Source organism: Simochromis diagramma, unplaced genomic scaffold, assembly GCF_900408965.1.
Source record: "Simochromis diagramma unplaced genomic scaffold, fSimDia1.1 OVJJ01000816.1, whole genome shotgun sequence".
Lineage (NCBI taxonomy): Eukaryota > Metazoa > Chordata > Actinopteri > Cichliformes > Cichlidae > Simochromis > Simochromis diagramma.
In genome coordinates this window covers 18,828,122-18,854,149 of record NW_024386908.1, presented here as the reverse complement: position 1 = coordinate 18,854,149, position 26,028 = coordinate 18,828,122, and the positions used below count along the sequence as shown (strand labels likewise).

Below are 26,028 nucleotides of genomic sequence, written 5' to 3'. Positions count from 1 at the left end.
GCCATTAAATGTGAAGATGTGTCCAAACTTTTCACTGGTACTTATAAGAAATCGAGAGACAGAGAGTCCGATTTTGAGATCTAATTTCTTTACTATAATTGGTCTCTATTTAAGATGACTAAACACTGAAAATCATCAAATAACAAAAAAGTTACAAAGCTTTTCAGAAAATAAATTTTTGCTTTTAAAGCTAAGCTTGGTACATTAAAAAACTGGAAGGAAAAGAAAGAAATTACTTAAAAAGCACATATTACTATTTTTTCTTTTCTCACTCTCTTTTTTTTTTGTGAGTAAAACACAGTGAAATAAAAACAAGGTCACATCCTGATCACGACTCCTGTTGATGCACCATAACCCAAAGGCCAGAGGACATGTGGTGTGGTGGCTCCCTTTAATATTTCCTCAAGTACATGGATCCTCTACTGTCGTCACTTTTGACCTGATTAATCATGCAGATGGTAATGAGCAGGCCCAGCAGCTATAAAGTCAGAGAAGAAGAATGATCAAAATGTATTGTTTGTATGTACTGCTCCAACACTGCAATGACTGGCTTTTACTCTAAAGCTGAAGAGGAATTTCCAGCTTCATGCTAGTTAAAGTTGAAATCAGGAGGCTAATAAGCTACATAAGATAAATGAATATTGTAGATTAAATTAAAAAGAAAAACCATTTGAAATGTAAACGTTTTGGCTTATCAAGTTTGCAACAAAGTGGCCAAAAAAGTGGACAATAAAGAGTGTAACGCATAGATCAGAATAACATCTTCAAATTCCATATTTTGTTTGATTAGCAGTCCATTGACCAGAGTCAAGTACTATGTTAAAAGGATTTTTCACTGTTGAACAGTTATTGAATGTACAGGTTAACGGAGTCAAAGGTGATTTTGACAAAATCTTAAAGAACAACAGAGTCAGTGACACACAGAGGTAACCATGGCAATAAAATAAAAAAACAATAGAGCTTACTGCTATAACACCAAATCCAAAGAAGAAGCCAAACATGATGTTAAAGAAAAGGTTCAAAAGTTCAAGGATAATATCATAGCAGGGCTGCAGAAGAGAAGAGAAAATGGTAATTATCTGACCAGCAGTACAGTGTACAGTGTTTTGATTGGCTGGTAGGTCAGATGATTGAATACCTGTTCATAGATTTCATGTGGGCCACTGGTTCCCTGCAAGAACACAAGAGCAAAATGTGGATGTAAATAGAAACAGTCTATTAATGTTTTAGGTTTTTTTTTATTCTGGTGAGATTACACTCACCAGCCTCTTTGTTAGATACTCATGTTCAACCCCCCATCAATGCAAATCTCCTTCAATTCCAATTCTTGTTCATATAATATAATATAATATAATATAATATAATATACCCCTCCGCGAATCACTACCTTATCGTGGTGGAGGGGTTTGTGTGTCCCAGAGATCCCAGGGCCTATGTTGTTTGGGGGCTTTTACCCCCTGGTAGGGTCTCCCATGGCAAGTTGGTCCTGGGTGAGGGACCAGACAAAGAGTGATTCAGAAGACCCTTATGAGAATATCACCGAGGGAACAGTTTACCCTGCCCAGGATAAGGTTACTGGGGCCCCGCCCTGGAGCCAGGCCCGGGGAGGGTGCCTGAGGGTGAGCGGCCAGGCAGGGCACAGCCCGAAAAGGGGACATGGGCCCATCCTCCTGCAGGCCAACCACCCTCAGGAAGCGGCATAGGGGTCAAGTGCATTGTGCGCTGTGCGGTGGCCAGGAGCAGAGGTCCTGGCTGACTGATCCCCGGCAACCAAGACTGGCAATTGGGACATGGAATGTCACCTCTCTGGGGAAGGAGCCTGAGTTAGTGCGTGAGGCTGAGAGGTACTAGCTAGATATAGTCGGGCTCACCTCAACGCATGGCTCGGGCTCTGGAACCAATCTCCTGGAGAGGCGCTGGACTCTGTCTTAGTCTGGAGTTGCCCCTGGTGAGAGGCAGTGGGCTGGGGCGGGTATTCTAATATCTCCTCTGCTTGCTGCCTGTACGTTGGGGTTCTTGCCAGTGGGTGAGAGGGTTTGTTCCCTGCACCTTTGGGTCAGGGAACGGGTCCTGAATGTCATCTGCGCTTATGCGCCAAGTGGCAGCTCAGAGTATCCAGCCTTTTTAGAGTCCCTGTGGGATGCTGGAAGGTGTCCTACTGGCAGACTTCAATGCTCACATGGGTAACGACAGTGTGACCTGGAGCGTGATTGGGAGGACCGGCCTCCCTGATCTGAACCCGAGTGGTGTTTTGTTATTGGACTTCTTGCAAACCAAAGTTTGGCCATAACGAACACTATGTTTGAACATAAGAGTGTCCAAAAGTGCACGTGGCACCAGGACACTCTAGGCCGCAGGTCAATGATCGATTTTGTAGTCGTAGCACCAAACCTGCAGCCATATGTTCTGGACACTCAGGTAAAGAGAGGGGCTGAGCTGTCAGCTAATCACCACCTGGTGGTGAATTGGATCAGGTAGCAGGGGAGGATGCTGGACAGACCTGGCGTGCCTAAACATATAGCGAGGGTGTGCTGGGAACACCTAGCAGAGCCCCAGTCCGTGAGATCTTCAACGCACACCTTCGGCAGAGCTTCGATAGCATTCCAAGGGAGACTGGGGACAATGGTTCCGAATGGACCATGTTCAGCACCTCCATTGCAGAAGCTGCTGCACTGAGCTGTGGCTGCAAGATGGTTGGTGCCTATCGTGGTAGTAACCCCTGAACCAAATGGTAGTACCCAGAGTTGAAGGGAGCCACCAGGCTGAAGAAGGAGTACTATTGGGCTTGGTTAGCCTGTGGGACTTCGGAGGCAGCTGACAGGTACCAACAGGCAAAGCAGAATGCTTCTCGGGCAGTGGCTGAAGCAAAAACTCGGGTGTAGGAGGAGTTTGGAGAGGCCATGGAAAAAGACCTTCAAATTGCCTCAAAGAGATTCTGGCAGGAGGGGAACGCGGTGCTCTACCTGTACTGTGTATAGTGCCGGTGGAGCGCTGCTGACTTCGACTGAGAAAATTGTTGGGCGGTGGACGGAATACTTCAAGGACCTCCTTAATCGCACTGGCACGTCTTCCATGAAGGAAGCAGAGTCTGGGGCTGAGGGGAATGACCCGCCAATTTCCGGGGGTGAGGTCACTGAGGCAGTTAAACAACTCCTTGGTGGCAGAGCCCCTGGCGGGATGAGGTCCGCCCTGAGTTCCTGACGGTTCTGAATGTTGTAGGGCTGTCCTGGCTGACACGCCTCTGCAATATTGCATGGAGATCAGGGGCAGTACCCCTGGACTGGCAGACTAGGGTGGTGGTCCCCATTTTTAAGAAGGGGGACTGGAGGGTGTGTTCCAACTACAGGGGGATCACACTCCTCAGCCTCCCTGGGAAAGTCTATGACAGGGTGCTGGAAAGGAGACTCTGTCTGTTAGTCGAACTTCGGATACAGCATGAACAATGTGGTTTTCGTCCTGGTCGCGGGACACTGGATCAGCTCTTTATCCTCTCAACGATACTTGACAGTGCATGAGAATTTGCACAACCAGTCTACACGTGTTTTGTGGACTTGGAGAAGGCATTTGACCATGTCCTTCAGGGTGTCCTATGGAGGTGCTGCAGGAGTATGGGGTGTCTGGCCCATTGCCCATTCGATCCCTATACAACCGTTGCAAGAGCTTGGTTCGCATAGCCGGCAATAAAGGGGGACTCGTTCCTCATGGGTGATGGGCTCCGCCAAGGCTGCCCTTTGTCACCGATTCTGTTCATAACTTTTATGGACAGGATTTATAGGCGCAGCCAAGTGCCGGAGGGCTTTCACTTAGGTGGCCTCAGAATCTCATTCCTGCTTTTCACGGATGATGTGGTTTTGTTGGCTTCATCAGGTGATGGCCTCCAGCTCACACTGGAACAGTTCGCAGCCGAGTGTGAAGCAGCAGAAATGAGGATTAGCATCTCCAAATCTGAGGCCATAGTTCTCAGCCGGAAAAGGGTGGAGTGCCCACTCCGGGTCGGGGACGAGTTTCTGCCCCAAGTGGAAGAGTTGATGGGAGAAGGGAGACGGAGATCGACAGACGGATTGGGGGTGCGGCTGCAGTGGTACCGGCCCGTCATGATGAAGAGAGAGCTGAGCATAAAAGTGAAGCTCTCAATTAATCGGTCGATCTTTGTCCCTACCCTCAGGGTCACGAGTTCTTTTGGACACTTTTGGTAGTGACCAAAAGAACGAAATTGCGGAAATGAGCTTAATTCGAAGGGTGGCTGGCCTCTCCCTTAGAGATCTCCCTTAGAGGGAGGTCTGGGCCTCTCTGTTTAGCCTACTTGTGTGAGGAGGCCTACCCATTGTAATGTGGTGATCTTTTTGAGAGATAGCCTTTATTTGTCATCTCGGTTGTGGGCAAAAGACCTGCAACTGACAGACCTTGCCGACCGTACATACAATACACAAACATCACATTAGGGAGACAGGTCAGGCTAGGTAGCGAAGAAAAACAAAAACAAAAAACATCGAAATGTGTAACACAAAAGGATAATACAGGAATGCACAGATATCAACACACCATAGCACAATAAACACAGACAAGCAACATGGGAAAGTGTTCCAGTGTGTACATCTGATCTGGGACTGCTGCAATCTTCGACTGCGCCTCCAGCTGACCCGATGTCCACATCAGAGGGGAGGTAAGTGTTGGAGGTGGTGTTGGATCCGGGGCAGGGAGGGTGATGCGTCAGTGAGTGCTTATCAGTATCAGTATATGTATGTGTTTGCGTGTCCATAGTTCAGCTGCGACAGTGTCCTTTGCCCTGCCAGGCTAAGTAAACAGTCTTCCAGCCAACACAGGTGGCCTTGCATGGAATGGGAAGGAACAGACTCAACACAGTCGTTATCAGGGAGTTTTTGTTCGGCTCCAGCCTTGAGCCCACAGCTGGCGCTGAAGGGGTTGCCGGATTATGATGGTAATTTTTCTTTTGCAACAATTCATGAGAATTTCAAAGCTGTTCTTTAATACTCCAACACTGGTCTCTCAATCCGTCCATCGTGTATCCGGCAGGGAAAGTACCTCCAGGGCACTCGGGCTCTCCCGAGGCCAGACTTCTCATTGAGAAAAGGGTGTCAATAGCATTCAGAGACCAGTTGATCAAATCCATAATTCTCTTTAGGTTTTAGAAACAGACTGTGAGAGTGTGTTCCAGGGAAAGTAATACAAAAAATACGAGACTAGACAAGGACATAAGCAGGGAAGATAAGGGAGAGGAGAGGAGAAAAAGTGCGTCCGCCTCCTCCGAGAGCCAAAAGAGAAGTTTTTCCTGTTTTTCCAGTTGAGCAGTATCTTGGCAATAATCAGAACCACAAGCAGAGGTGTTTTGATTTATTTGGAGTTTGTTTAGTTCTTCCATATCGCCAAGTAAACAGAGGGAGAGGCATAACGGGTGGTCAAGGATTTGGGATATTTTAGTAGTTATTTCTTTCCAGAAGTTTTGTATTGGTGGACAGAGCCAGAATGCTTGAAGGTGTTCATCAGTGGTGTTGAGTGTGCAGTGTGTGCAAATGTCTTATTCACTGAGTCCTATTGGAGATAAAGTATCGGAATTTCAGGAGAGGTACCATGCCTCCAAACGCACTCCTTCCGGTTCTCATCTACAGTATATATGTTCCCCCAGTTCTACAAGCTGTTCATTCTCGTTTACGTGCCCTACCCTCCCTCTTCTTTAACTCCTTCACTTCTGTTTAGTACATGGGGATCTGCTAGGCCCGGGAACCACGACCAGTCCCGTTCGAGGCCTTCCCCAAACCGCAGCTGAATTCACATCCAAGCCATTTACCTATATCTACTAAAACGCTGTCAAATCTAAAATAAAGACGTGGGCCTAGCTAGTGAAGTATGATTTTATATTGTATTACTTGTATGTTGGTGTTGTTAGACATGGTAAAAATGTTACTGCAGACTCTACTCCAAAACTGACTATCTGTCTGGATGAAGGAGTCTTTTTCCCATTTGTTAATTTGAGCGTGAGGTGCATTATCATTAGAGGATAGTAGTTTATTTGGTTTTAAGGGTGGTTTTTGTGACTTTGCAATTTTATTGATGCTGTTTATTAGTGATGGTTGTCCTACGTTAGTGTTATTGATACTTATTTTGCTTTGATGGAGTGTTTTTGTTGGTTATGTTGAAGAAATTATTTTCTGTCAATCCTGTATATGTCAATGAACTGTTGAAATGTTAAGAAGTTATTCTGATAAAATATGTGGCGGAGGTGTGTGATGCCTTTTTCTTTCCATTTAATGCCTATCAGGGTAATTTATGAGTTGAGTTGTAGGTGAGAATATAGTGTTTTTTATTTTATTAATCTTCCAGCAAGCTGACAGTGTTTGCTGTTGCCGTGGTTTTAAGCAGTTGTGATGTGTGATTGTATTCCTGATAAATGGTAAATCTTTGATTAATCGATCTTTATAATCAGATTGTCTAGACCTGGATGAAGGTAATGGGTTGAATGCATCCATTTGATAAGGTATTGTAGTTGGTTATCTAAGAAGTAGTAGTTGAAATTTGGTGCTTCTAGGACTCCTTGGACTTTTGACTTTTGTATTATTTTTAGTTTTATTCTGGAGTTTTTGTTTTTCCAGTAGAATGATGTTATTATTGTGTCCAGAATAGTGAAAAAAAAGCTTCTGCGGGTTAAATAGGGATCATTGTGAATAAGTAGTTGAGTTTAGGTAATATCATCAACTTTATGGTGTTAATACGTCCTATAACTGATAGCTGTATTGTCAACCATTAATTTAAGTAATCTTTTATTGTTTTTGATAGAGGAGTCTTGAAAACTGCTGATGAATTTGAATGTGGTCACTGGATTGGTTTATCGAGTAGATATAATTTGGAACTGCTTAATATTGCTGTTGTGTGCAATCTTCCCAAATAAAACAGATGTGACAATGGGAGGAGGAAGGAAAGCAAATTAAACAAAACGCACAGATAAAGAAATAAACAAAAAAAATGTTAACACTGAAACACATAAAGGCATTGCGTACACAATGTTAAGCGCCTAATGACACATGAGTTCAGAGACAAATGGGTTAACTGTTCTTTTTGGATTTTATCAATTACTGTGGGGGGAGAGAAAAAAGATATGAATGGAATGTGAGCAAGTAAGAGGGAGGGAGGAAAGACAGAAAAAAAAAAAGGTAAAATAAATTAGCAGCGACAATCATAACTATAATGATCATTTGACATATAAAAACACCCAAAATCACAACACATTTAGTCATGAAATTGTTTTATGAACATTTTTGCTTTTCAGCTTGACATTATAGTTCTATTCTGTAAAACCAACCTGAGGCTTGGATTTGCATCTAAGTGAGTCGGATCTTCCATTCATTACATATCCAGTATTTGAAGAAATGCATTCACAGGAGTCAGGGATATTATTACCCCAGTCTGTGGCGTCCCTAATTCCACAGCAATGAAACTGTTAACAAACAAGAGAGTGACTTTAAACAACAGGAAATACTCAACAAAATTCTGCACTATTCTGTTTTTTATCAATATAGTGACTGTAATGTAAATATCATTGCAAAACAATTCAGTCAATATATGGTGCAATCAAAATGTTTTTTGACTCCAATCTTGGCTGATCTCCCCTTTAAGGTTGGTCCTTGTTCACCTCTGGGCCCTTCCAGTGCTACTGTTATGTTTAGGTAACTTACAAGTTCTGTGTTGACTACTTGTAAAAGCACAGTTGCAACAAAATCCACTAGGGCCAATAGAAAGACTACTGTTATTGGGGTAAATAGTGCAAAAAAAATTACATTTGACTGTATCTCCTCAACCATACTTCTGACTTCTTCTCTTATGATGGCCTTTTGTAGTTCATTCTGGAGGGCAGTCTCTATCTGGAAAAGAAAAATAACATTTTAGTATAATGGTAGAGAAATGAAGAATATATTCTCCTCAAGACAGACAGACACAGCAGGCCAAAAAGCACAGAGAAAGCAGAGGGAAAGATGAAGCAATAATAATGTTATGGATTATGAGACAGCAGACGCTTAAGCAATAATATGTCCACTCATAACCAAGAGGCCCTTCAATGGTTCCTCTTACAGCAGTTACACTTTCTGATTTTTTTTTTTTTTTTGTATCTTCCTGAAATATTTTGACTGAATCCTCAGTCTCTGAAATGCTACTTGCTTTCTTTTTAAAGTACCTCTTAAGTCCCATGGTCATGGCCAACTAGGACGGTTGAGTAAACTGATCACTTGGTAGTGTGTTGGAGAGTTATTAAGACTGAGATATAAAAAGCATACTGCAGAAAGACAATGAAGGTAATTTATCTCCAAAACATAAAAATTAAGTCTAGCGGCAAGATAACAGATGGAAATACTAAATGTAGCTGATCAGACAGCAATGGAGAAAACAGCAGAATTAAGAAAGAAAAGACAAGATGACCTCATTTCTTCCTCTCGCTACATTGATGCCACCATAAAACATGATGATCATTCCAATCCCCATGAAGCTTGCAAACTGTACACAAACAATACAAAGAGCATCCACAGTTATTGTTCTAATAATTATAAAATTAACACAGCATCAGCTTGTTATCTTGTTTGATGTGGAGTTGTACATACTAGTTTGAGGCCGATGATTGACTCACAGCACGTAGCAAAGATTCCCAGAGAGGAAATACCAAGGACGCCGATGGCAAACAACCAACCCCAAATCATGTCTGGCAAATCAAGTGATGAGAACTCCTCCTGAATGATAAGAAAGGACACCAACAATGGATTAATCTGGAAAATTATTTAGTTCTTCAAATGAAAAAAAAATCAAAAACAATCATCCAAAATAACATTTTAGACATGACTGTCCGGTCCATGTTAGACTGACTATCCCATCCCCCCCCCCCATGCTACCATGGGTCACACAAGAAGCATTTCAAAACCTGAACCAGGCCATACGAGGACCAACCTGCAACTCGCCACCCAGCACGTAGCATTCCTGAGTAAAGAGGCCAGCTCATTCAATTCAATTTCATTTTATTTATATAGCGCCAAACAGTGTTGGGGAGTAACGGAATACATGTACCGCCGTTACGTATTTAAAATACAAAATATGAGTAACTGTATTCCGTTACAGTTACCATTTTAAAATGTGGTATTCAGAATACAGTTACTTTGTTAAAATAAATGGATTACACGGCGGTATTTTCCTGTTTCATATTGTCGCGGGTCAGGACTGTTTGGGTTTTGTTTGACAGCTATGTTCTGTTGTTCCAGGTGGCAGCATTATGGTTGCCATGGTTACAGGGTGACGCTCTCTCTGTGACTGTGTGTTTCCTGGGTGAGAAAGCGCCTTTTTGTTGTTGTTGTTGTGTAAAGCTAATAGGCAGAATGCTACAGGCATAGCCCTAAAGAATGTAGCATCATAGGCAGTGTAGTCCGTGCTGCAGGGAGAATGGACCGCCATACCCGTTATGTGTCTGTGAGCGCGAGGAGGGAGAAAAAGGAGAGTGGAAAAGTACGAGTTGTCATCAAACAAAAACGGGAGCTGGAAGCATGAAAATATAATAATAACAACTGCAGCCAAGAAGAGTGCCTGACGAGCCCAGTTGTAAGTAAGCTATTAAGACTCGACTGTACACTGTGTTCGTGTTTTCCTCCGAAACAATAAGTTCCATTGGAGCAGTCTTTCAACGCCTCTCTCTGTCTCTCGCAAGAAAAGTTGACCCACACAACAAAGTAAAGCTATTTTTCGGCTACAAGCCCAACACGGAACCGACGTATTAGCCAGAGGTCCCTTTACTACGGTTCGGAGCCGTGGACCTTTAGTAACAGTAATAATTCACACAGCAATAGTACATTCACGTAGTTGTAAAAAGCATGATAATATAGTAAGTAATCCAAAGTATTCAGATTACGTTAGTCTCATTGACTAACGTAACGGAATACGTTACAAAATACATTTTGACGCATGTATTCTGTAATCTGTAGTGGAATACATTTTAAAAGTAACCTTCCCAACACTGGCGCCAAATCACAACAGTCGTCTCAAGGCTTGTGTACTACCTTTTTCTGTTAATGGTTTATATGACACTACTGCATGTCATGTTCTTGTACTTCTGTACTAAAAATGGCAACACATTGCAAAACAGTTGGGGTCAGGTAACAAAAGGCTTGACAAATAGTTCGAAAAATAGTATGGAAAAAAGGAACAACTGGAGGAACATTTTGAAACCTATTTTGTTAACTAACAACAGGTCGGTAGCATGCTGGGGAATAAAATGTGGATATATTAAACATGATAAAAGGAAACATTTTAAAAGAAAGTGACACTTAAAATAATCAGCAATCTGCTTTGTTCTGATTAAAAACTGAAAAATTAATGTGGCTGTTTACCTTATAGGTAGAGGTCCGTAGAAATCCGTAAATCAGCCCAAATCCAACTATCTGAGGAAAGAGACTCAGATCATGTCATCTGCATTACGAAAACCAGAGTTCCTGTATGGTTGCCTAAATGTACCAAGGAAACATTTATTCTTTAAAAGATAAATGCATCAGGGACTTGTTTTAAAAATGTTTCAAATTCAAAAAAAGAAACAAAAGATAAACAGTACGACAGAGAATTTCAAGTTTAAACTTTGGTCGATCTGCCCATTGGTTAGGTTTGACCATAGAAAACATTGGGCATGCTTATATTTGTTACAGAATATGTGTATATGTATATGTGTGTGTGTGTGTGTGTGTGTATGTATATATATATATATATATATATATATATATATATATACTTTTGCACTCAGTGTTTTACTTTAGAATATATGCTTAAGAAGAAAAAAATTCTCAGAGTGCTCATTGCTAGAAGCAATGTAAATGTAATTTTAATAAAACATAGTAGGAAATATGTGTGCTAAGCATTAAAAATAAATCCTTATTTATTTGTTCTAAATTATGGAAAAACAGCTTCTTCTAACTGCCCAGTCTTTTAATCATTATGTCTTGCAGCACTGCTTCACCAGTAAGGTAAAAAACAAAAAGGCTTCAGTGGTTCATAGTTAGATTAAAATATGAGGAAGCTGAAAAGAATTTTTCCATTTCTGCATGTATGTCTTATTGTTGGGACTTTACCTTACAATGTAAAGTGCCACGAGACAACTGTTCTTGTGATTTGGTGCTACATAAATAAAACTGAAGTGAACAATTTTCTTTTTTTTAAATAAACTCGTGAAAAAGAAATCCTTTTAGTTTCTCTCTTTCCTTCAACATAAATAATAAAGAAAATCAATAAATCAATCATCAAAATGAAATCCTAAAAACAAAAAAAATAAAGATTCCACTTACTGCAAAAAGCACATTGAAGAAGACAAAAATGCACTTGAGACATCCATTAATTTTCCCCATCTTCAATTTTTAGAGGTGATGCAGTGAGATTGTAACCCAGAGTGTAAGAATGTGCAGCTTTTCTGCTGTTTGTGAACACACAGAGTGAATGTGAATTCAGGAAGACGCAGAAGTGAAACACAAAAGGCTTCTCTGAGGACAAACCCTCACATGTATAGTAAGACCTCATAAAACACATGCAGTTAGAAAAAAAACATGCTTTAGTTCTCATGAACTTAATAACAGGAAGCAAAACAAAAACTGAAAGAAAAAAACATATCAAAGAATTATTTCTGACTACTGTATAAAGAACACTGGCAAACAGAATGGGGGGGGGAGTAAACGTAATACAGCAGAGATAAGACTGCAGTCCTCCAGTCTTCCATTAAGAGCCTCAACATCATCTTGGGTTTTGAGAGGTAAAACCACCCCTTCAAGGAATTATGCAACTAAATCAATTTTTCTACTTCAGCAAGGCATTTAACATCTTGCTATGAACCAGTTTGAGTCTCCTTCACTTCATCTGAAATGGCAAGGACTTTTCGCTTGATTCACTGTGGCTGCTCAGTTGACTTTGCATCAGTTTAACACTTGGCCTAGAGAGGTTAAAGCACACAACATTTACTATAGCAGTCGTTCTCAAACTGTAATACGTGTACCACCTACGTCTGGTGGTACGTGGGAAGTCTCCAATATTTTTTTGTTAGGATTAAATAATTGTATATGTCACGGGTGTGCACTAGAAGGGATCCAGATAGCAAGGAAACATTGAATCAACGTTGAGGTGTGACGTTGACCTAACGCCACTCTTGCACCCTTTATTGTTATTGAATCAATGTTGAAAGCTGACATTGATTTGACGCTATATTTTCTAATACTGTTGACATTGAAACAATGTCAGATTCTAATATTGAAACACTGTTGAACTATGATGTTGATTTTCCACCTCTTTCGCACAGTTGCTTTTTATTGAAACAACAGTTAAATCATGACTGGAAATCTACCTTTCTTTATAGGTATTTTAATCAATACCAAACTACTGCATGTTTCCATCATACTTAAACTACCTAAACACATAATTGTACTTATTCCTCAAATTGGACACCCTTTATATGTTAAAAAATGTCTCACAATGTGTCATGTCAATAGTCGGTTCTAAAAACATAAAGCATCGGACATCATGTAACATAGAAAAAACAAAAAAAACAAAAAAAGGTCAGTAGACATGTATCATTTGCAAAATACTTTATTAAAAGACAAAGTTTCCTATTAAGATTTCTATGTTTCACGTCACTTTTTAATTTTTACAATCCGGAGCGTATCTGAGCCATTTCTGGACAAACTCAGACATAGTTTGCCCCTACCTGCTGCGTCAGGCCATCTAGGACAAAAATAGACACACACACAAAAAAAAAGACAAAAAAAGTGAATTAAAGCACACGAATAAGCTCTTGTTAATTGTCCCCAGCAGGGAGAAAGTATGTAAATTCCTAGGCTGATAAACTTGAAAGTCACCAGGTGGAAATCATCAAACTGCTGCATTTGATTCCCAAAGAGCTAAGAGCTGAAAATGTGATATGTCTTGGCATGGTGTGCCGTGTATCCTTTAAAAAAAAAAATAAACATGGGGTCCTTGGGCTGTACAAACTGTACAACCCGAGGACAAAACAAGCCGAAGACCAAAGACTCCATCTCCAGATTAACCGGACATGAAAGTCTTGTTATTAAGAAAGACAAAGTAATATAGCAAAAACCGGACATAGGAAATGTGAAACACACCCAGCACATCAATTGATCCCTTTATTGTTTACTTTAGGCTCATAAAACTACAATAAACAATAAAACTTACCAAATATGCATCTGCACAGCGCTGTCTCTTTAAATGCCCTTTTTTGCTCTGTCTGGTCCTTGTTTTTTTCCCTGCCCAGTTGAGTACCGAGGCCAGCTCGTTTGGCGGTGCGGCAGACTCGCACCTCCAGTGTGGTCCCTCCAATCAAGGCAAAGCGTCTCACCTATAGACACATTTTAAGAGATGGAATTAGCGAGTCTCATGTCTTAAATGTGTACGCAAGTGCTTGTGTGTTTAATCAACAGGCATGTTATGTATTTTAATCAAATCTGATAGCTATTACACTTTATAGTTACAAAGTGTACATAACCTTTATTAGATTAGATTAGATGAAACTTTATTAATCCCTCGGGTGGGTTCCTCCGGGAAATTCAGTTTCCAGTAGCAAAGCACCGAAAGAAGTTGCATGTTACAGATACATTAAGGGGAATGAGAGTAAGGATATAAGCATAAATACACCATATATACACATATATAGATACAGAATATACAATATGGATAAATAGGATTGCTCATTTGAGTGAGTATATTGCACAGTCAAATATAAGAAAAAAAAAAAAAAAGACAAAACAAAAAACAAATATTGCAAATATTGCACAGTGTAGAAAAGCACCTACAACTCAGTTGTTCCCGCCCTCCCTTGTCCCCCTGTTTCTCCTCCCTCTCCCCTCCAGTGAGGAGTTACACAGTCTGATGGCGTGTGGGACAAAGGAGTTTTTAAGTCTGTTGGTTTTTGACTTGGGGAGAAGCAGCCTGTCGCTGAATAGGCTCCTCTGATTGTTTACGACCGTGTGCAGAGGATGCCCGGCATTGTTCATAATGTCCATCAGTTTCTTTAAGGTCCTCTTCTCTGCCACTGTCACCAGAGTGTCCAGCTTCATGCCGACCACAGAGCCAGCCTTCCTGATTAGTTTCTCCAGTCTGGATGAGTCCTTCTTTGCTGTGCTGCTCCCCCAGCACACCACAGCATAGAAAAGTACTCCAGCAACCACTGACTGGTAAAACATCCTCAGGAGCTTCCTGCAGATGTTGAAAGACCTCAGCCTCCTGAGGAAGTACAGTCGGCTTTGGCCTTTTTTATACAGGTTCTGCGTGTTGCATGACCAGTCCAGTTTGTTGTCCACCCACAGCCCGAGGTACTTGTATGTGTTGACCACCTCCACCTCCTCTCCCTCTATCTGAACTGGCAGTGGACCTGGTCTGGACCTCCCGAAATCCACAACCAGTTTCTTGGTCTTTGAAGTGTTGAGTTGCAGGTGGTTTGTGTGACTCCATGTGACAAAGTTCCTCACCAGGCTCCTGTACTCCTCTTCCTGGTCATCCCAGATACACCCCATGATGGCCGTGTCGTCTGCAAACTTCTGAATGTGGCATAATTCAGAGTTATAGCAGAAGTCAGAGGTGTACAGGGTGAAGAGAAGTGGGGACAGCACAGTTCCCTGTGGTGCTCCTGTGCTGCTGACCACAGTGTCCGACGTGATGTCCTTCAGCCTGACGTACTGTGGCCTGTCGGTGAGGTAGTCGGAGATCCAAGCGACCAGGCAGGGGTCCACCTCCATCCTGTTTAGTTTCTCCTGGAGCAGACAGGGCCGGATTGTATTAAAGGCACTGGAAAAGTCAAGAAACAGGATCCTGACCGTGCCTTTTCCCTTGTCCAGGTGTGAGTGGGCTCTGTGTAGGAGGTACAGGATGGCATCCTCCACACCGACATCTGCCTTGTAGGCGAACTGTAGTGGGTCCTGGGCATGTTGTACCTGTGGTTGGAGGAGGTTAAGGAAGAGCCGCTCTAGAGTCTTCATAAGATGTGACATCAGTGCCACCGGTCGGAAGTCATTCAGCTCATTGGGCCGGTTCTTTTTGGGGACCGGGACGATGCATTACCATTGCCTTATTTGCCTCCGGTGATTGAAGGGCTGCCCCTGCATTGTTTAGCTCCTCAATGTTGTGCAAAGGCAAATCCAGAGGCAATACCCCAGCATCTACAGATTCATTGCAGCAGGGATGGCGGTTGGCTCTGACCTCCTCACGGAGTTCGTTAACTGCTCTGGTCAGGTCTGACAGCATCGTTAACATCTTTTGTGAGGTCACATCTGTTTCAAAGAACAATTCTAGAAAGATTAATGGCTTAAGCAGTGGGAGGCAAAAAACGAATATATCCATAAGTGATGGTGTAACATTCTGCATTCAAATATTAGTTGTTGTAACTGCTAAAAGTGTTTACTAGTTTTTGCCTGTCACATATATTTGATATTTGTATATGTAGCTTGCCATCACCAGTGTGTGAATGTGTGTGTGATTGGGTGGATGACTGAATGTGTAAAGCGCTTTGGGGTCCTTAGAGACTAGTAAAAGCGCTATACAAATATAGGCCATTCACCATTTATACCATGTAAACTGTGAAATTCCAAGATTTTCAAACTTGCCTTGTAATAGTGGCCTCACAGAGTCTCTGGAATCTACCGAAAAAAAATCACAACAAGATGACATTCAGGAGTATAAATTGGTGTTTTGAAGATAAGAGTACAATGACATTGTGATGCAGCTTTAAAACTATTTTAAAAGCATAGGGAAGACATCGACATCAGACTGCATGCTAGGGAGATTGCAAAGCTGTGTCGGAAAATCATGTACGCATGCAATGTAAAGTTAGGTGAGCATGCAACGTACAGTCACGTGAGCATTCGAACTGAGTCTAAAGTTTTGGTTACCTGGAGGGATGTACCACTGTGAGAGGGGTGCTGCGGAATAGTCCAAGTGATCGCTGCTGTAATTTCCCAGTCAACTATACATAAATTGCACATCGACACGATTTTTTAAAGCTGGTGAACTAGACCAGAAATCATTGATAACAAAAGAACAATAAATCTACTTTCTCCGGTACTTTATACCCGCTCAGTTGCAATGCAATTTAACGCTCAACTACAAATCAATGGCTTTTTGATGGTGACCGGCGCGGAATGATGGTCAAGTATAAATAGAAATTTTCTCAACGTTGTTGTTGCCACCTGGTCGACTACAAATAGATCAAATATCAATGACAAAAAAACAACGGTAAATCAACATCATTACAACGTCCCTATAGTAAGACCGTCGGTTTACCACAGTATTTCAATGTTGTTACAACATTGGCATTTCAACCCTGACCGTAACGACGGATCGGATGAAAAATCAACATCAATTCAATGTCGTCTTGCTATCTGGGGAAGCCCATATAAACAGAAGGAGCAATTTTATCAGATCAGGACTTACCCCGCAAGGGCAGAGCTTCAAGTTCGGCCTGCCGCTGCTCCGTGTTCCAAACATACGGTTGACATCTCTCTATCCTGTGGAATGCGTCCACCATCAGTCTTGCTTCCCACCAAGAGTGTACCTCCACTTCTTGCGGCTCACTAGACCAACTTCTCCATTCAGCAGCATTCTTCCTCCTCCCGTGCCCTCCAAGCCTGCTTAGCTTACACCAGCTCAGATCGGCTCCCACGCTCACTCCCCACAGTCAGTCTCTTTCCGTCCCACCCCATAACATGTACATACTTTATAAATTCTTTACCGCAAGATAACGGAAATTGAGTTTAAACTAGGCCCTGTCTTTTTAAAAAGACATATTCATTTTTATATCAGCCAATAGGCAAGCGTATTAGGCCAGCCTAACTGGTAGCTAAAAGGGTTGACAATGTAAGTCGTGATGGCAAGTGGAGGAATGAAAAATGATGGTACAAAAGTGATGCAATCCTGGCTTTAGTATCAGAAGGAGAACTGTAGTGAATATTTTGACCTGTACATCAGAAACTGAAGTCGATGACAATGAACCCAGCAGAGGTGCTAGTAGTAACATTTGCAGTACCAGTGAAAGTTCTATGGTACGTGATAGCATCAAATGATGCAAAACAGTAGTGGTGCAGCGGATTACGGTTGATCTGATCCCACTCCACGGTTCGGCATGCACATGATCCGAAGATTCGAAAAAGAAGAAAAAAAAAAAAGTATGTGTATGGTGCACGTGGTGGGTCTGTCAAGTGCAGTGTTGGTCAAGTTACTTGAGGAAAGTAATCAGTAACTAATTACTGATTACTTCCCCAAAAAAGTAATCCCATTACTTTACTGGGAAAGTAATCAGTAACTAATTACTGATTACTTCCCCAAAAAAGTAATCCCATTACTTTACTGATTACTTATTTTCAAACGTAATTAATTACTTAGTTACTTTTTAAAAACACGATTTACAACCTGAAGAGGTGATAAAGCGATAGATCTTTCAGCCCAATTCTACTTTTTCTGCATAATCCATCATACAAAATGTAATCAAATGGAAAAGTCTCTTTTTTTTTTACTTGTTTTATCAGTTTTAATCTTTTAACTTTATGCATCAAGCAAAAATTTAATTATATGTAACATTCTCTGACTTGAATAAATTAGTTTAACATTTAAACCTATTTTCTGCACATTTCAGCACATAAAATAAACTATTTTTTGTGTTAACACTTCACTCTTTCAAATAGATGCTAGTAAAACACAGCAGAAAATAAATAAAGTCAAAGACTCAGCGGTCCTGTTGCTCTATTTTCACCTGTAAAGCAGGACTGGGTAGGCGGAGGTTAGTTGAAGAATCCGCGAGATTCTCTGTGAGTTTCCCATTACGTCGTTGCGCACTCGGTGCTTGCTTGGAAGTTTAGGGGGTTTTTTTCCTTGTAAAAAGTTTTCTTCCCACGCACAACGGACGCTAATGTTTTTGTCACTTTTTATGGAATCAAACTCAAAATAAGGTCAGTACTTCCACGCTTTAAACGCTTCACGCTCATACTCTCTCCCACAATCGATACATGTTCCATTGTTGATCTGCACACAGCTGTTGTCACTAACGGCGCACTCGCTTACGTCACTGTCATGAGACATTCTCGCAAAAAAATCACGGTTTTAGTAACGCAGTAACGCAGCGTTCCTACGGGAAAGTAACGGTAATCTAATTACCGATTTTTCAATAGTAATCCCTTACTTTACTTGTTACTTGAAAAAAGTAATCAGATTACAGTAACGCGTTACTGCCCATCTCTGGTCAAGTGACAGTTATGACCAGCGCTAGCTATCCAGGTGGATGAGCAGAGGAGTTTGCGGTATTTAAGCAGCCCTTTCCTGCCCAGTCCGACCAGGCTAAAGCTATTACAAAAGCTACTGGGGTGTTTAGCTGCAGACGGGAGGCCGTATTCCATTGTCCAAAACAAGGGGTTTAAACTATGATGAAGGTGCTTGAGCCATGCTATGATATCTCGTTGCGCATCCACTTTAGTGGCAAGATCATTCCAGGCATGTATGAGCAGGAAAAGATTTAAGTTATGGCTGAACTGTCCCAGGCATCTTCTATTGCCCTAACCCATACAAATGGGTGGACCTCCAGGTCAACGGAAAGCTACGTGACCATGACAGCTCATTATATCACACCGGAGTGCGATATAATGAGCGGTATTATTGTAGGGTCTATCTTACAATATAAAGCACCTTGAGGCGACTGTTGTTGTGATTTGGCGGTTTATAAATAAAATTGAATTGAATTGAGTGGTAGATACAAAGCCCTATACTGACCTATATTGTACCATAATTTTTTTTTAATAATTGCGTGGACTGAGCCTAGAGTTTAATGTTTTTAACAGGCAAAACATACTTCAATAAGTAAAAAAGTAAATGTTCAATTTTTGTCTTTTTTTACTGATCCGAAAATTGATCCGATCCATGACTTAAAACCGTGATCCGAGCCGTGAGAGTTTTGATCCGTTGCACCACTACAAAACAGTGAGGAAATATGATTTGAATTATATCAAGTTTGGATTCTTTTTGGAGTGGGACAGAAGATGAGCCCACGCATAGTGTGTGGCGAAGTTTTTAGCAATGAATGCATGTAACCATCAGTGTTGGGTAAGTTACTTTAAATTAGTAAATGGTAAATGGCCTGTATTTGTATAGCGCTTTACTAGTCCCTAAGGACCCCAAAGCGCTTTACACATCCAGTCATCCACCCATTCACACACTGGTGATGGTAAGCTACATTGTAGCCACAGCCGCCCTGGGGCGCACTGACAGAGGCGAGGCTGCCGGACACTGGCGCCACCGGGCCCTCTGACCACCACCAGTAGGCAACAGGTGGCAAGTGTCTTGCCCAAGGACACAACGACCGAGGCTGTCTGAGCCGGGGCTTGAACTGGCAACCTTCCGATTACAAGACGAACATGTTAAAAATAACTGAACTCTTGAGCCACGATCGCCAGCTCTACGGGAAGAAGTTCCTCCTGCTCACAGACCATGCGTCCCTCACTTGGCTGCTCAGCTTTAAAGAACCGGAGGGACAGCTAGCCCGGTGGTTGGAGACATTGCAAGATTACCACTTTGAGGTTCGTCACTGGGTCGAGGCTCCCAGTTGTTGTAGTCGCGGGTTCGTCTGTGTGTCTACCCCTGTATTTCTGCCGTGTGTTTCTCCATGTTCCAAGGTTTCACACCTCAGGTTTTCATGTTTCAAGTTTCTCATTGCAGGTTTTTGTTCTTTTCATTGTTATTTTGTAGCTGTTCCCAGTTTAGGTTTTTGTTTGCATAGTTCCCTGCAATGCTCCGCTTTGGTTTTTATTTTGCCTTTCATTGTTAATAAATTTTCTCACAACTACGCTATTGTCCATGCTTGCATTTGGGTTCAAATCCTCCTCCTCCAGACGATCTGCCACGCAGATCATGACAAGGTGACAGTCAGCAGAGGGTTAGGACAGTTGTCTACCAGTTGTGTATGGCAGTTGTCTGCGGTTTAATAGGCGAGTGGGTCTATCACATGCTTTACCATGTGACTGGGCTGGGCAGACATCTCCAAAATCATTGAAGCACTTTTGGAAATGGGACAAACCAACCAGATATCTGAAGATTAAACCGCTACATTTTCAGCTAAAACAATTTTAAAGGGGTAATAGGGTATTTCAAAGCACGGTTCAGTTATTTTCATAGTTGTTGTTGAGAAACGCCACCAGGCCAAAGCAATAGTTTTGACTCAATCAGCATTAACCTCGCCTCCTGACTTTGATGGGTGAGGCTGACAGATAATATTAATTCAAGAACAAAGCCACAGGGTCAGGACTGCCAAAATGAAATAAATAAATACATAATTAAATAATTAAATGTGTCATTAATTAAATAAAAATTGAAATAAAGAAATAATTGATTAAATATTTTAAATTGAATGAATAGGCATTTAATAAATTATTTAAATATTGATTTCATTCATTCATTCAAATGTTATTAATTAATAAAAGATGTATTATTTATTTAATGGCGTATTTAATTGATTTATTTTGTCACTCCTGGCCCTCCATTTTACCAGACCAGAGGCTTGCTTTCCATTCAAAACATCCTCCAGTCAGCTTGGGTCCTCATTCTTCTATAATTCCTCTGCCACCGCAGACATGACACAGATAAGATAAAATATGTCATGGTCCTGGGTCGGTGACCCAGCGCTTTAAGTTTATTATTATCATTTTCCAATTTACTATCATGATTATTATTATTGTTTGAGTTCTACGTGTTATATTCGGTCTGCCTCTGAGTCTGCGTCTGTATCTCTGTCTGTCTATGGTGTCACCCCGTCTGTTTGTGAAGCTGTCTGTTTAGTTCAATGTCTTGTCTGGTTCCATGTGTCTGAGTTTCCTGTTTTATTGTGTAGGTCTGTATCGTATGTGAGTGTGCTCAGTTTACGTCTCGTCAGCTGTGATTTCTCCCAGGTGTGTTCCCCTCCTGTCTCTCATCCCTTGATTACTGCCATCTGTGTATTTAAGCCCTGTGTTTCTCTGTGTCAGTGTCGCGTCGTACCATCAGATTATGCCTGTGTGTTTTGGTTCTCCATATTCCATGTTCACTTCATGTTTTGTTTTCGTACCAGCAATAAAGCTGAGGTTTTTGAGTTTCAAGTTAGTGTCTGAGTCCTGCGTTTGGATCCTCCTCTCCGCCTGCCCGCACACAGAGCCCTGACAAAATAAGAACTCCATTGATTCCTCTTGGGGAAATTCACTTGTCACAGGAGCAATAAAAAGTTATGAAAACGGACACAAGAGTAGAAAAAAATATAACATGTAATATCAAGACAAGCAAAAAATACAAATAGAAAACCAAAGATAAAAGTCAATTACAGTGGTCCCTCGCTATAACCTGGTTCACCTTTTGCGGCCTCGCTGTTTCGTGGACTTTTTTGTGCAATTTTGCATGCTTTTTTTGTTTGTTTGTTTGCATTGTGTTCTGCGTTCTGATCGGCTGTAGACCACTGTCAATCTCCTCCGTTCTGTGTCTTCTGTCCTGTAAAAAATGCATTCAGCTTGTCAAATTTACATAAATCTTTGATTGCTGGCAGTGTGACTCTGAAGTGCTGTACTGTATGTTTGTAAGTTTTCTCCCCAACAAACACAACAATGTCGACAAAATGTTTTTCACCGTTAAAGGAACCTGCGGTAGCATCCAACAGGCAGGGGAAGATGCAAACCATCGCACAAAAAGTTAAAGCTAAAGGAAGATGGAACTTATCGTACTTTTAACTCATTATAAACGATTAAAAAATCCAACAAATAACAAAAATCAACACCAGATAAAGAAAAGTGAATGGTTCAGTCTAAAATGTGCTCCAGTCAGACATTAAACTTCAGTAAAATTATGCAGTAATGAAACTTAACTTTAATCTGAGCCAAACCAAAAAAGTGAACTAAACGTGACCCAACAGAACCTGAATGAATTATGTCCAGTGTTTAACATCTACTGAAGCAAATTAGTTTGACTTTCATTTGGCCTGCACTACACCTTGTAATATAATTTTAATTGCTATAGAAATACATTTTGACTTGACACTGACTGCTAAAACTCAGCGAAGCTGTGTGCTGGTAACCGGATATCAGCCGCTGATAAAGTGCTCTGTAGTGTCCATCTCCTCCTTTAAATCCTGTTTGTCATCTTTAACCCACATCAGTCACTCTAAGAGAAACACAAGCTCCAGCACTTTTGCGCTCAGAAAACAAACTACATTTAGGTCTACTTAATTTGTGCACAAATTTGCGTTATATTGAGCAGTTGCCCACGTTAAACTGCAACTATCACCAGGTGATGTGTTTCCAGAATCAGCAGCAGGTGTTTAACAGCTAACAGGTGAGCAGGAAGTACTGTATGCATGTAAACTGAGGGAATATCAAGCTGGTCAGTGGTGCCGTGAGGAAAATGTCGGCTTGTTATTTACAGAAACATGGAGACACAAGACAGGCAAAATTTTAATTAAAATCATTATGCCTTCATTGTTGTCTGAAGATAATATTGATGCATCTATGCATTTGTCTAAGCATCTGGAACACGGAGAGTGGAATATGTAAACATATCTAACTGGTTAACGTAAAAAAAACCAGTTAGCCTGGAACACCGAGACTGTGAGCTCGGTACACTGTGTCAGCTGACTGTTAGCAGAGCTAGCAGCATCACCGAAAACATCATTGCACTTTTGTTCTATGTTGACAACCTGACCAGAAACCAAACCAACAGCAAATTCATAAACTCAAAGCACAACATAGAAGAGCCAACTTGACAGGACAAGACTCGACAGTACACCTGCATCTAAAGGACAAAGGTCACTCTTTCGAGGATGCCAATGTTCACATTTTGGACAGAGAAGACAGATAGTCTGAAAGAGGAGTGGAAGAAGCCATCTATGTCCACTGTGAATGACTATCTTTGAGCAGAGGGTCTGGTTTATGACACCAACCGTCTGTCACCCACTATGCAGTACTGAGATCAATTCACAGGTGCCTCTAACCACACTCACATCTTGTGTCAGGTGACCTCAATAGTTCAAATGATAGAGTGAGGCAAATCTGTTGACTTGCTTTCTAGTCACAAACACTTTTTGTTGTCTCTCTGGAACTTAAAAACTACTTGGTTTTGTGAACTAGTCAACAGGATAAATCGATTACACTGAGGTGGTGCGTTAGTTTTTCAGTTATCAGCACCACGTGCTGGTCATATTCAGGATCAAAACACTGGCTCCATCGCAATACTAGCCAATGTATTCATTATATATTACTCATACACCAACATGGTTTTAAGAAGTAAATAGGTCAAAGTGTCCAAATAACAACCAAAGGCACATTCATGAGGATGTGAAATTTTTTTATCACAGCGAAACTCAATGTGACAAAAAAAAACCACCTACAGACGAGGTGTTGTATTCTCATGCTGCAGGTGGGTGTGAGCTTTCAGTGGTTGTGTGCTGGATTGTTTTTTTGGTTGGTTTTTTTGGTTTGTCACACTGTGAGAAAACTGTGCGGAAGTTTAGAATCTGCAAGACGCAACTGTATGTGCTGCTCTGCATCTGTACAAAAAGAATTCACGGCTGAACAAGAGATGGACTGATCCGATATTACGTATCGGTCCAATACTGACCCAAATTACTGGATCGGATATCGGAGAGAAATAAAAAATGTAATCCGATCCATTAAATATCACGAAAGCACCTCACAAAACTTGCGACACGCCGTAACTCTCCTCATAACGCTAGCATGTTGGAGCAGTGTGCATCATGTCATTGAGCGGCTGTGGCGCGAGAACTGTCGGTGGTCTGGTTGAGCATTTGGAGCTTCGCTAACACCCCGGCATTTCATCTCCGAGGAAGTGATCCCAGAGAGAAGTAAAGCAAGTGCGTAAGTTCACCTCTGAATGTTTGTAAAGCGTTCCCACGTTAAGCTTAACCGATATATGGAGCGACTGCCTTTCTCTCCCTCCCTCTCCTGCTGCTACTTCAATCGTGAAACTGAAACGTGAAACTTTTCTGTCATTAGTCCGTCTCTCTTCTTTGTTTTTGGCCCACTTCGCACCAGAAAGAGGAAACCAGCGGCTGAACAACAGCAGCACGTTTAAGCTTGATAAGCTGTTGTTAAAATTTATTTAATATTACTTTCTACACCAGGATCCTTTTTTTATGTAGCTGACGGCTGGTAAATGTGCAGGGGTGGATCTAGCAAAGTTTAGCCAGGGGGGCAGGTAGGGCATTAACAGGGAAAAGGGGGCACAAAGACATCCTTTTCTTTCTTATTCTCATTTAAAATGTCTAGCTTTTATTAAATAATTATCTGAATCTTACACCCAAAGTTTTAATTTGATGTAAAATGAATAGAAGTCCATTACTGTATATAGTAACTATTAAGTCTAATATACCCTAGTACAGCGGTCCCCAACCTTTTTTTTGCGCCACGGACCGGTTTATGCCCGACAATATTTTCATGGACCGGCCTTTAAGGTGTCGCGGATAAATACAACAAAATAAAACTAGTACCGGTACCGAAAAAAAGAAGATTTATTCATAACACACGTGAAAAGACCAAGGAAAACCGAGTAAACGATAAAAACGATAACAAAATAACGCAGAGCCAGTGCTCAGTGCATCGCCAGTTGCCTTCGTGTTTGCCAGAGGACTCCATGACTGCTGGCTTAGTGGTGACTTCTGCTGGAGGGTCCGTAGGACCGCTCCGGCCTTCGTCTCTAGTCTCCGCTGGAGGGCCCGAGGAGCCCGTCCAGCCTCCTGCTTCGTCAGCTGGAGGGCCCGAGGAGCCCGTCCAGCCTCCCGCTTCGTCAGCTGGAGGGCCCGAGGAGCCCGTCCAGCCTCCCGCTTCGTCAGCTGGAGGGCCCGAGGAGCCCGTCCAGCCAGCAGCAGCCTCATCATCATCATCCTCGCCTGCTGCAGCCTCATCATCATCATCATCCTCGCCTGCTGCAGCCTCATCATCATCATCCTCGCCTGCTGCAGCCTCATCAGAGTCTTCATCCTCGCCTGCTGCAGCCTCATCAGAGTCTTCATCCTCGCCTGCTGCAGCCTCATCAGAGTCTTCATCCTCGTCTGGTCCGGCCTGTGCTTCTGCTACGCCTGGTCCGGCCTGTGCTTCTGCTACGCCTGGTCCGGCCTGTGCTTCTGCTACGCCTGGTCCGGCGGCCTCTGCTTCTGCTACGCCTGGTCCTGCGGCTGTTATGCCGTCGCCCAAGCCTCGTTCTGCACCTCGATATCGCCGGCCATTTTCCGGGCCACCTGCTGGACGTCACCGCCGTCGGGGTCGGCCCCCTGAACTGCTCCGTGGTCTCCTTCGTCGCCGCCGCTGCCTTCCGCACGGCCGGCCCCCGGACCGCCATCGCCTGAGTGGCCGCCGTTGCCTTCCGCACGGCCGGCCTCCTGAACTGTATCCACGCCGTTGCCGTCCGCACGGCCGGCTCCTCGAACTGTGTCCACGTCGCCGCCGTTGCCGTCCGCACGGTCGGCCCCCTGAACTGTTTTGGACTCCTGTGCTGTCGGCCCCCTGGACTCTTCTGTTTTGGTCTGTTTTTTCCTGTGTTCTGGTGTGCTTCGTTTCTTTTGGTTTTGGACTCGTTTTTTGTTTTTGTCTTTTGGCCTTCTGGTGCTCCGGTTCTGTTTTGCTTCGGGCCCTCCTTCCTGGGCCCCCGCTGCCCGCCCTGGTCGGGTTGTTTTCTGGGTTTTTTTGGGGTTTTTTTCTGGCTGTTTTGTTTCTTGTTGGGCTGTCTGGGGCCAGCCTTTGAGGGGGGGGTACTGTCATGGTCCTGGGCCATGTTGGCCCAGTATTCTTGGTTCCTTGTATTTTCGCTCCTTATTTAGATCATGTTTTCTGAGGTGTCCTGTTGTGGTGTTCCCTAAGTGTTTTCCCTTTGTGACTCTTACCCCCTGTGTGCCCCTCTGTGTATTTATGAGCTCTCGTCTCTCTTTGTGTTTATTCCATGTTTCCCCCAGCCTGTTATGTCTGTGTTCTCCCCGTGCTCTCTCTCCTCCTGTCTGAACCT

The 26,028-nt window shown here is 42.5% G+C and overlaps 1 protein-coding gene and 1 long non-coding RNA gene across 3 annotated transcripts; both read right to left on the bottom strand.

Moving 5' to 3' along the window:
• Window positions 1-256: 256 nt before the first annotated feature.
• Window positions 257-11,531, bottom strand: LOC120736097 (tetraspanin-6-like). 2 transcript variants are annotated; one of them, XM_040036065.1, is made up of 9 exons: window positions 11,316-11,531; window positions 10,374-10,487; window positions 8,607-8,732; window positions 8,428-8,502; window positions 7,791-7,874; window positions 7,316-7,450; window positions 1,139-1,171; window positions 966-1,049; window positions 257-478 (listed from the first exon to the last, which is right to left on the bottom strand). In XM_040036065.1, exons 3-9 carry the CDS (start codon window positions 8,700-8,702, stop codon window positions 392-394), a joined length of 594 nt encoding a protein of 197 aa, XP_039891999.1. In that variant the 5' UTR covers window positions 8,703-8,732; window positions 10,374-10,487; window positions 11,316-11,531; the 3' UTR covers window positions 257-391. The 2 variants fall into 2 exon arrangements, with proteins under 2 accessions (XP_039891999.1, XP_039891998.1); XM_040036064.1 differs by having other exon boundaries at window positions 10,374-10,424.
• Window positions 11,532-15,063: 3,532 nt separating this feature from the next.
• Window positions 15,064-17,290, bottom strand: LOC120735531. The gene is made up of 2 exons (XR_005696294.1): window positions 15,912-17,290; window positions 15,064-15,659 (listed from the first exon to the last, which is right to left on the bottom strand). It is a non-coding gene; the product is annotated as an uncharacterized LOC120735531 (long non-coding RNA).
• Between the last annotated feature and the right edge of the window lie 8,738 nt (window positions 17,291-26,028).

Bases quoted from the DNA above. Each gene is read 5' to 3' on its own strand.
- LOC120736097 (XM_040036064.1), bottom strand. From the start codon at position 11,375: ATGGGGAAAATTAATGGATGTCTCAAGTGCATTTTTGTCTTCTTCAAT. The intron at 1,172-7,315 runs GTTGGTTTTACA...GTGTTCTTGCAG, and splicing joins GATGCAAATCCAAGCCTCAG to GGAACCAGTGGCCCACATGA. The intron at 1,050-1,138 runs GTATTCAATCAT...TCTCTTCTGCAG, and splicing joins CACATGAAATCTATGAACAG to CCCTGCTATGATATTATCCT.